The sequence below is a fragment of the Choristoneura fumiferana genome, chromosome 20 (genome assembly GCF_025370935.1).
Source record: "Choristoneura fumiferana chromosome 20, NRCan_CFum_1, whole genome shotgun sequence".
Taxonomy (NCBI): Eukaryota; Metazoa; Arthropoda; class Insecta; order Lepidoptera; family Tortricidae; genus Choristoneura; species Choristoneura fumiferana.
Genome location: NC_133491.1, coordinates 5,300,581 through 5,312,879, shown reverse-complemented (window position 1 = coordinate 5,312,879; position 12,299 = coordinate 5,300,581). Strand labels below are relative to the sequence as shown.

The 12,299-nt window shown below is 37.4% G+C and overlaps 1 protein-coding gene across 1 annotated transcript in view; it reads right to left on the bottom strand.

The window, feature by feature from the left end:
• Positions 1–12,299, bottom strand: part of LOC141438914 (uncharacterized) — a 75,616-nt gene that overhangs the window by 32,554 nt on the left and 30,763 nt on the right. The window contains exon 4 of the mRNA XM_074102973.1: positions 209–320. Coding sequence (XP_073959074.1) covers positions 209–320 — 112 coding nt within the window. The remainder of the gene's footprint in view (positions 1–208; positions 321–12,299) is intronic.

Sequence of the window (12,299 nt, the reverse complement as noted above, 5' to 3'; positions counted from 1 at the left end):
CGTGGTCCAGAATAAGTATAAATATATTTATGATGAGAATAAATATGTTTATGATGATGTCTGGATGATATCCACCGGCGTCTTCCAGTACGTGACCACCACTCAAGAACTCATTGGCCACAACGGCCATCGGTTTTTCGAGCAACGTGCCTTGTCCACTACTTTGGCAAAAGCTATTGTGTGTCTTGTGTTGTAGGTTAATAATTACCATCTTATCCCTAAGAGCGGTGACTTTGCAGTCAAAGACGACGGTCGCTCCCGTGTCAGCGTCTAACGTGTCGTCTGACGTCACGTCACCTTCGAAGGACGGGGCACGGAATCTGCAACGGATTTCTTGGTTAAACAAAGTATTAGCTAACCAAAAATATAACGACGGATGTACCTACCGAAACGGTATTTATTTTGAAAAGCTTAGAAATTTTTACTTTAATGATCAATATCTCAAAAAAGGCACATTTTGTTTTACATCCTGTAGAAGTTATCAAAGTGTCCGGCAAGTTAGGTCAATTGGCGTGCAGTGAGGTTAGGAAGGGCCAGCAGCTACACCCACGCTCACCCACCACAACCAGCAGCAGGGTAGGCAACAGTATCTCCGTCTACCCTCATTGCACGCCCCAGGGTAAAAAAAAACAAAATCATTTATTCAGTAAATAGGCCCCAATGGGCACTTTTACACGTCATTTTTTAAACTACCAGCGCTTTCGGAAAGACCATCATTGCCAAGAAGAATGCGCCGCAAGAACTTGGCAGAAAGTCATTTTTTCAACATAAAATAATTACAAATAAATACTTAAAAACTACAGTATACAATGAATAAAAAGAAATACAAAATAATAATAATAATAATACAGGGATGTATGGGTCCCTTAGTCACAAAACTAAACACTAACTATAATCTACATTCAGTGGAAGTGTAGACTGCTTCCACTGTCATAAATGAAAAAAAAAAAAAAAAATAATAATAATTTAATTCTGAAATTTACATTTCAGGTCAAGTAACCATTAAACTTTTGGATTCCGAAGGCAAACTCACGTCTGCCGCCCCCAAAGTTAGCTCACACGAACTCATGTCATGCTCTGAAAGCAGAGCGGTACCGAGGGCATGATATTGCTTCCGTTCCCATAAGCTCTATGGGATCGTCTTGGGAGCTTCGACGTCGCGAGCCTGTGACTAGAAATTAAACTAAAAATAGACAAGTTTTAAATCCATAAGCTTAACAATATGCAGCCTTAAATATTGTAAGGGGATGTATAAAGTCCCTGAGTTAATAATAAATTACTATATACCTTTGCGATTCGTCTGTACGATCCGTCACTTCAGATCGATCGTCACGATTTTCATCAGATTTATCTTACAAACGAATCGTACCGTATATGGGGCCCTACTGATTCACTACGAGACAACGAACCCTACTGGACCTCTACCGGACATATTGACTGTACCATCCAGTACCATGAGTGTTCTCTTTGAGTTTTCAGTTACGTGTCACCTTGAAGTATACTTGTACTTATTTCTTTCACACTCTTTCTATCGTGACCACCCGCACCCGCCCAGCGAGAAGCATTTGAGCAGAACAAATTCCCTGTCCAATGACGTTTTAAAAAAGGAAATCTCAAGGAAAAATTACGGCTTTTGTATATATCACAGTTCCAGTAATCCACAGTAGGCCCGACGTATAAAATTCATTTTCATTCTAAACGAGGCGATTTGCGGATGCCCCTACTTGATGGGATGTTTCTATAACATTTCAACAAATTCCTTATTATTACTTAAATCGAGTTTTGAAATTTGCTGCAAATTGGCCAAAGTATGGCGAGGAATTGCTAAGATTTGTAAAGATTTCGGATAAAGATTTCGAAATTATGCTTTGTTCCAAAACTAATTTGTAAAACAAGAAACATTTTAAAATAACTTCACGGAATCCAAAACGCCGATTTAAAATATTTTTCCTTTCAAGGATAAGGAGGACTCGATAGGCAGGCTGTATAAAAAGTAGGTCAAAGGCACATTTTGCATGCTAATTTCAAGGCTGAAAAAAATAAATGTTTCCGTTGCAAGTTTTTAATTAGGTATAACTAATGGTGTGGTGAAGGTTTTCGAGAGTAGGCCATGAATTTCAGCATTTTAAGATTCATTGCGTGCGCTACAAGTTAATATCTGTGTGGTAAATATGTAGAGCGAGTAATAGACACTAACATTGCTCGCCGTGCCAGTGCCACCTGTCAAGCATAGTCGTGATCACCCCTTTTGGCGTACCGATATTTATATCTACCTACTTATGTATTATTCTATCTGCGAATATTGCTAGATATAGAAGGGAAACTACTACTTCATAAGTGCTTGTTGTAGCGTAGATTGAATAAAGATATTTTGACTTTGACATTGACTTTGACTGTTTTGTGTAAAAGAGGAGGACAACCTATCAATTTGACTAGACAATTTTTTTATTCTTATTTAGGCCGTAGGTATTTAAAGCTAATAAAAATTATAGTACCTCAGCGAGCGAATTAAGCTTGGAATTCTTGTAACAAGCTTTTATTTAGTTCCACCTGTCCCGTTGTCTGTCTGTCGGTCTGTCTATAATCAAATCTTGCAAGTTGAATTCCGACCAACTTCCAGAAGTTAGATTGACTTGAAATTTGGTACACTTATATAAATTGTGACAACCTGGTGGTCCGGCCAGGATCGTCTCCACAGGACGGAACTCTTCAACGGTTAATGGCATCGACTTGAAATTTGGTATGCAAATTTATTTTGGGTGTCAATAATACAAGTGCAGTCAACAAAAAGTACAGTCAGCATAAAAGCTTGTATTAAAAAATAAACGTTTCAGAACACGTTTACCTAAAGGAATTATTATTCGCCCCCGAAAGTCTCCGCATAGCAAATTTCATCAAAATCGTTAGAGCTGTCTCCAAAATCCCCGAAAACCCACTAATCCTACTACTCGTATATAATATTATTAATGTGAAAGTTTGTGAAGATGTTTGGATGTTTAGATATTTGTTACTCAATGACGTCTAAACCGCTGAACCGATTTGGATGAAATTCGGAATACAGAGAGTTTGAGTCTTCGGGAAGGATATAGGATAGTTTTTATCCCGGAAAATTGCGTAGTTCCCCAGAGATAGCGATAAACAAATACTACGCGGACGGAATTACGGGCAACGGCTAGTAAATAAATATACAAGAATTACTCGTTTATGTTAAGAAAGAATATTTTAATTAAAGTAATGGACCTAACAATTATTTTATATGCTTATGTATTCCGAAATAAACATGGAATGACACATTTTTCATTCCTAACTATTCACATCGCGGTTATTATATTATTCCACATCACTTCCAAGCAACATGCGTTTTCAGAGCTTCATAGCTATCAAAATTACCCATTAAACGAACCTTCACAAGCCCGAACGCTTAAAATCATATTGTCTTGTGCATGAGCATATAATAACATAATAAGCTTTTAAGCGTTTATCAGCCTGTCACAACTGCGAAGAACGGGCCAAAAGATCAAAGAAAAAATCTTTTTTACGTAACAATAATATCCCGTTTTTGCAAAGTTGTTAATTTTCCACTCGGATTATTTAACATTTTGTTTCGTAACCGTCTTAGAGTAGTATGAGATACGGTAATAGAAATGTGCCGCCTTGTCTATCGTTTGATGATGGCAATTTTTTCTTATTAGTTTACCAGATGAATTTAGGTTGGGTCGTCATCATCAGCAGCTGGAAAACGTCCACTGTTGAATAAAAGTCACACCCTTAGAACGCCACAATGAACGCCACTTCGCCACGTGTATCCGTATCCACTGGTTGCGCGCAACTCTTGCAATGTCGTCAGTCCACCTAGTGGGAGGCCTGCCAACGCTTTGTCTTCCGGTTCACAGTCACCAATCGAAGACTTTTCACCCCCCAACGCTTGTATGTTCTTTGAATGATGTGTGATGATGTGTTAGGTTAAATACCTTCTGTGTCTAAACACTTTTCTTAACTTTGAACATGAAACTACCGTGAGACTCACTCATATTAAATGACGGATAACGATACGGACGGACCACCGGGACTCATATTAAATGACGGATGATAACGGATAACTCACGTCTTAAACCGAGTTTAGCTCGACATGTTTCGGACTATTTCGTAGCCCTTCCTCTCAGGAGCACGCGACTCGGCGGCTGCCGCAACACGCACACTACGTGCCACCGCTCTACTCGCACGACTGTGCGACGAAACTAACACCGGCGCACAACTACCCGCATTTTTATCGTCATTTCTATTATCAATGTCTAATGTAGGGTAGCACACAACACTAACAACATCATGATTGGTTTTTTGGAGTCTTTTTGTATTTTTTTATTTCAACTCCAAATTTGTTACTTTTACAGGTATCCCGTGAAACCATATCGAAAATACAAACAGAGACATGGATGCACAGAAAAACCAGAAAAAGAGACCAGCACTGGGAATCGAACCCAGGTCCTCAGCAATCCGTGCTGACTAACAACATCGCTCCGTAAAGGCACGTTCACACCAACCGATGACGCAGCACCAGTATTTAATACTGTTTTCCAACTCGGGGGTACCGACCAACCGCAATCCCGGTTAAAATTCGGATGACGGCTAATCTCAATGGCTTCACGCACTTTCCGCGGAATGAAAAACTTTTCTCTCGCAAGTACCGACACACTTTTCTTAATGTTTTTAAGGAGATAAGAATTATGATTGATAAAATGTTTCCTTACATTGTTTGATATTCGAACTACTTCGTCAATAACATTTGTCAACATCTAATAACAGATGAGGATGTATATTTCCATTACCGTATCTTAGGCTGTAAGCATCTGTAGCCTCGAGTTCAGCTTAAAAATAGAATGCCTATTCCTGAGGCTTTTACTGAGAAATGGGATCTAATAATTTGCGATTGCCAGAATACACAAAGACAAGAGATAGTAAGCAACGCGTTAATCAAAATCACAGGCAATGACGATTTTGTTAATTTTCCATCATCATCATCATCATCATCATCAGCCGGAAGATGTCCACTGCTGAACAAAGGCCTCCCCCTTAGAACGCCACAATGAACGACAAGTTGTCACTTGCATCCACCGGTTGCGCGTAGCTCTCACGATGTCATCAGTCCACCTATTGGGAGGCCTGCTAACGCTTCGTCTTCCGGTTTGTGGTGGCAACTCCAGGACTTTTGTCGCTCAACGGTTATCTGTTCTTCGGACGCTGTGACCCGCTCATCGCCACTTCAACTTCGCGGTTACTACTTACTAGAAATAATAACATTTGACACGGGAAAATAAACATTATTGTGTGCGTGTTTCATATTTTTGTGTGACCGTTTATAAGTATTACTTTGAACAAACTTTGTAGACTTGTGCGTGTACGTATACCTACGAGTACAAGGTGTTTAAGAATTAATCTGGAATTTCAGCAGGTGGTCGAGTTAGTTTGATGAAATATTCCTATATAGTTTTTCAGACTTTAACTATGATTTACAAAATGTTTCCATTCATTGGTCGATATTCAATGTGTACCAATTCAACCAATTTCATTCCTGGGCCACCATGGAACCTTATCATAGTAAATAATTTTGTTTGTATAGACAAATACATCCACACAGAATATCCATACAGAATGTTATAGAACATTACCTACTAGTTGTTTCCCGCAACTCAGTCCGCGTAGAAGTATGAAAAAAAGTTAACACCGTCTTCTATCTTTTCTATCTTTGAAATGTTATTTAGCTGCATGTCTATTAGATCTAGATATAGAGGAGCGGGTCCTCCTGGCACAAGTATTTCTATACTTAAAAGAAAGTCCCAACCTTGATACTATATTTTTAAACACTAAAGAATGCAATCAAATATTTTTAATTTTTCATTTTCTTCTCCAACCTACCGAATATACACAAAAAAATTCATAAGAATCGGTTAAGCCGTTTCGGAGGAGTTTGGTCACAAACACTGTAACCCGAGAATTTTATATATAAGATTTAGCGAATGACGTTGAATGTCATTACGACACGGTTCTGTGATGGCTTAGGAATCAAATTGGTTGACTACGAGTATACTTAGTCGAAGTGACTATATCATAGAACTAAAATTCCAATGATAAACCTTTGCAGGAGTGTTAAAAAAATAACCTCACTATCTTCTAAAGGGGACGTATTTAAATATCGAAACTTAATATACCTATCTTAAAGTTAAAAAGTCGACGGTCAAAAATATCGAAAGTAGGTTAGGTTAGGTTCGATATTTTGACCGTCGATATTTTAAATATCATAAGGAAGGCGGCTGTCAGGGAGGAATGGAGGCGTATTGTTAAGCTTGCTACCAGCACCTAGAAAATGATGACCACGACCACTCTGTCAAGAGTGAAACGACGAAGAAGAAGAAGATTTTAAATATAGATATTTCAATTTCAGATATTAAGATACGTGCCCCTTCTAAATTTTTTTCCTCCTCATTTCACCCCCACAAAAAGTGGAAGAGTGTAGCGTAAAGATATTAAGGCAGTGACAACCCTCAACTTTATTTCAGCTGATGGCATAAAAAAGTAAAATCTCATGGATCGGACGATCCTTTACTTCACACTATTCCGACATATAGATCTACATCTATTCCGGTAATTTGAGGTAATTTATTTCATTTCTCTTCCTACCTTTGTGATTTATTTGATTGCTGACAGAAACATTAGCAACATGAGCATTTTGTACGGTTTTTGTAGGAGAATAAAAGTGGAATATATTCCGTAATTGATGCTTGAAGCTCACGATGCCTGTTGAAATAAGTCACTAATGGCTAATGGCTACAAGAAATGGTTTGACCAAGCCAGACTTTGTAGAGTGAGACGTTTTGTTTAAGTACTTACCTTTATTGCTGCTTCAGGCGATAGCTTTTTCCTTACAAAGTTTCGCTAGAATTGTAAAAGGTAAGAAATATATGTTTTAGCATCTGGGGACAAAAAAAAACCAATCGTCTAGCAGAGATAGTTCATTAGAGATAGTTAATTAGAGACCATGGCAACAGAAAAGTCCTTGCAGACCACTACAGAATCATATTATGTCAGAAAAAATTATATGTATTTAAGTAAAAATATTTTTTATATCTGTTTAACTAATGGCGGTTGAAAAAGACACTTACCAAACCTAAGATTTAATTACAGGTTTTTAAGCAGCGTTTCCACCAATAATGTGCGAGGATGTGAGCGAGGGATGTGTTTTTCATTAACCAATAAATACACTTCATTTTTCGTTTCGCAACAAACGATACACATCCTCCACAGCACATCTCTGGTGGAAACAGCTGAGCGGAGCAAGGCCAGGTAAATGAAGCGTTGGCAACGCAAATAAAAAACATGTTAATAATTACATTGTAGTTCACGTAAGTAAATATTTCCAATAGCTGCACGAATTAATGAAATTGATTCGATGCAAACTTTTCCGGATACCCGCGGGGATTTCATAAAATATCATAATTTAATAAATAAACCTCCTTCGGGCAGTTGGGTAAAAAAGCAGATCTTAAAGTAAGAGCAAACGCAGCCATGGGTAAAACTGAGTCTTCAAATAAACTGACTCCTATAATAAAGGGCCAACTACACTCGTAAAATACGTCTGATCTTATTTGTTTTACCCTACGAAAACCGAGTCTGAATCCCACACTCCCATTTTATGAAAGAACCTAGAACATTGTTTACATACGTTATCGGGTTTCACATACCAACATAAGTTCAGAGAAGGTAACGAAAAAAAAACGAAATACTTATTCTCTATCCATTATTCTGCGTATTTCCTGGCGGAGTCAGAATTCTAACGCGCACCTCAAATACAAAGGGTTTGTTTTTCACAAAGGAAAAAAAAAGTGTGACTGAAACGGGAGCCGTTTCAGTCAAACTGGTAACTTATAGACGTGCGAGGCGTACAAATTTACGGGCGCGTCTCACACCGAATCAGAACAATAACAAACCTCAAACTACACCTTGACATGTTCGTACGTGGCCCTAGGAGAACTCTGTCGCAGGGAGCCTCTGATGTCCTTAAAAAGATTTTTTTTGATTAGTGTGGCAAATGCTGATTGCAACAGGGTTCTATTAAGTCTCATAGGAGTCATCATCATCATCATCGGCCTATCTTAGTCCACTGCTGGACATAGGCATCTCCAATTGCGCGCCACTGAGCACGATCCTCGGCCACTCTCATCCAGTTACTGCCAGCTACCCTGCGAAGGTCATCGCTCCACCTAGTCTGAGGCCGGTCTCCACTCAAGAACTCGTTTAACCCAGCGGCTATCGGTTCTTCCGCTGGTATGGCCGGCCCACTGCCAACAACTTCAGTTTGCTTATCTGGTGAGCTATCTCGATAACTTCAGTAGGTATATTAGTAATTTTGCTCAATTCTAGCGCAACTAGATACCAGGAAGGTCGAAAAATTGTCGGTGAATTTTGAAATCACAACTTACGTATACATTTGAACGTTGCAAGTTAAATAGAAGTTTGTGAAAAGTCCTGTATATTATTCGTATTTTCCCAACTTAGTCTGTAGGTAATGGGGTTAACATCTTTATAAAAACGGGTAAAATATGATGATTCAAAATAATCTCTCAAACCTATGAGCACAAAATCTTGTGCTCAATAACAGCGAGAAAGGGACAAATCGATTGTAGAAGTAAATACGCACGGTAACATTTCTAATCCTTATTGAATCAGGCGTTACTTTGCAGAGGTCTACATAAATGAGCTATATAAACAGTAACTTTGCAAGTCTTACGTTTGATAACACAGTAAAGGCTTGTGTTGCTCTAACGATAAACTCCGATTGAGTTCGAAACGCGTCAGAGATTTTTATTTTTTATTTTACTGGATGAAAAACGAGCAAGTGGGTCTCCTGATGGTAAGAGATCACCACTGCCCATAAACATCTGCAACACCAGGGGTATTGCAGATACGTTGCCAACCTAGAGGCCTAAGATGGGATAACTCAAGTGCCAGTCATTTCACCGGCTGTCTTACTCTCCACGCCGAAACACAACAGTGCAAGCACTGCTGCTTCACGGCAGGATTAGCGAGCAAGATTGTGGTAGCAATCCGGGCGGACCTTACACTAGGTCCTACTACCTGCAAAACTAATTTCGCGTAGTGTGGTGGTGGCGATTGCAAACGGGTGAACAAAGTAATTGTTTAGAGTTCATCTCTATTCATCTTATTATTAGTAATGTATGCAATACTCATAGATTTGGCATTTAAGACGAAGCACCTGAAAATATCATCTACCTATGCTAGCTCCGCCCATCAGCCGCACCACACACAAAAATAGGAATTGGATAATTAAAATAAACTAAGCGCACAAATAAAATTATAGACGCCAGTTTACAAAATAAACAACGTTATGAAACGTACGTTCCTGAAAATTTCATATTGCAATTTTTTTATTATGTAGTTTTTTTAACTTTTGCGATTATCACTCATATTTAATATTACTCTTTAATTACTATGAAGTGTTCCGCATGCTCGTTTCTATATAAAAAAGAGGATTAAAATCTAATAACTTTAACATTTAATATAGCTTATTTGCTTTAGGTAAGTAACCCATTTGTGTTACACTGCGGTGTAAGAAGCGCTTACAACTCTCCTTGAAAAAGATGTTCATTGGAGCTGAAAATGAGATAACGTAGGCTGCTGGTTAATTAACTGAAATTAGTTTTGCCGTTTAAGCTGCGCCGGTCTAAGAGCTTCATTTGTTAACATTTGTTGAGTACACACAATGTCGAATATATATCCAGAACGGATACTATAGGGAGCAGCCAGACAAGCTTAATTTTTTGAGTTGTGAATCGCGTATTTTTGGTCGGGTGATTTCTGCAGCATTCGGTTAAGGAGCGTTTATACCTGCTGAGCTTTTTCTCGATTATTCCATAAAAAATTGAATGAAAATTAAAAATGTGGTCTAATGGTACTGTTCTAAATATATAACTATTCCAATAATTATGCGTGATAGACTTTTTTTTTTTTAAATACCGTTAATAAACATTTGTTCGGTTTTAAAGAATATAAAAGTCTATCACGAAGAATTATCAGACCACATTTTAAGCTATTTTGTGGTGGTTAAGCTAATTTGCAATTATTTTGTAATTTTCTATGAAATCGGTTCAGTATAATTTAAATTATACGAAACAATCACTCGACCAAAAATAAGTCGGTCAACAAAACATTCGATTATCCGATAAAATGAATAGGTAGGTGGACCCAATTTGACTACTTATCATTTATTATTATACTACACCTATCTAGAATCAAAAACAGAATCGAATTTAACTATGAATAATTGAAATCTTGGCGTATTTGAAAGTGCAGATGCTTTTGCGGTGTTCCAGTCGTGTCAGCCAAGTTTGGTAAACATTGATTTTACTGTTGAAACTTTATAACGGCTCTGTTTTCCGTTCATTTCGTGTTCTGCGATAGTTTTGACTGCAGATTAAACAGAGCAAAACAAGACTAGATCTAAAGTTTTCATTTAAAGTTGAAAACCAGTTATATCTTAAAAAACATTTAACTAAGTATATGCATTTAAAATTAAAATAACATATTTTAAGTTACTCACGCATGCAAACACGTAGACGCGCACACACACAATAACATACGCACAGACTTAAAGTGAGCATTTTTTCATTCAATTTTATCTCTCTTAAGGGTAGCTTATGAGCTTTGTGATGAGGAAAACATCGTGAGGACACCTGCACAAGCTTGTGAAACAAATCAACGGTGTGTATAAAGTTCCCAAATTGCACTGGGCCTGCGTGGGAACTACGGCCCAAGCCCTTTCATTCTAAGAAGAGGCCTGCACTGAGACAGTGGGACGTATTATGTATAATATAAGCTGGGATGAGGGAGCGAGTAAGTGAGTGAGCACCTCAGAGTAGCTAAGTTTGTTACGATTGTATTTTTTTTTTATGAACAACAACAACAACAAACATCACGCCTGTATTCCCAAATGGGGTAGACAGAGCACACGAAACGTTACCGCTTCGGAGCCACTTTTAGCAATTTTAGGTTGTAAGTTTGACAAAAACGGTACAATAGTGACAGGTTGCTAGCCTGTCGCCTACGGTATACCTTAACCTTTATGAAAGACATAAAAATTGTTATTATTATTGATGTTACTTAAAAAAACTCTGATAAATAAGTGAATGTTTAATATTCAAGCTCTTATAACAAGCGCAATGTGCTTTTAAACTTATTTAAAGAAGGTCGTTATCTTTGAAATAGGATTCATTTTCATAGCGTTCTATCGTAAAACCGTTTACAGGCGCCTATAAAGATTTACAGTAAAGGTAAAAGCATTTATTGCCCCAACTGTAAAGTTAAGGACGCTACTAAATAACGGGTAATGTTTAATTTTTAATTAGGTATATTTTAGCTGAATAACAAAGCCATTTGTTAGTTGAATAAATTCAATTACAGACTTGAGCCAAGTACAATTATATTTTTGTACCTATAAATAATTTTAAACATATCCATCACCATAACATACGATTATAATAAATAAATAACTTTTTTCATGTGTTGGCTTGCTTCACTATCCTATCTGTCAGGTTTAATCCATGCGTCTTTAGCTCAATATCGAGACATAAATAAAATATGTTTCTTTGTAGATAATCATTATCAGATAAGTTAAATATTAGTTATAACGAGATTAAGTAGGTAAGCACAGATGCTTTAGAATTTTACTCAGCTTTCATTATTGTCCGTGAATGAAGCAGGACATCAGTACATTCATTAAAATTGTTTGTTCTTTAAAGCCATATCTATACTATCCATACTAATATTATAAATGCGAAAGCAGAAATGTTTGTGTGTTTTTATGTTTTTCCATTTATCACGTCGAAACGGAGCGACGGATCGACGTGATTTGTGGCATAGAGATAGTTTATGGCCCAGAGAGTGACATAAGCTACTTTTTATCCCGGAAAAATACACAGTTCCCGAGGGAACAGCGCGTGATAAACGAATTTCACGCGGACGAAGCCGCGCGCAAAAGCTAGTAACAATATAATTTATAAAAACAAATTATAATATTACTCCCCTGGCATGATTACTGTCGCAAATTTTTTATTTGCATTTTTTTTTATAAACTTATATTTATTAACTTCCATAAATCGTGTGTTATAGTTTTAAAATTTACAAACTATTTAGTACAATTAACTGCTGCTCTCTGAGATGTCAATTATGGATAGGTACCATTAAAAATATGTACCACAGAATCTTCATTCCGACGTAAAAAGGTCGTG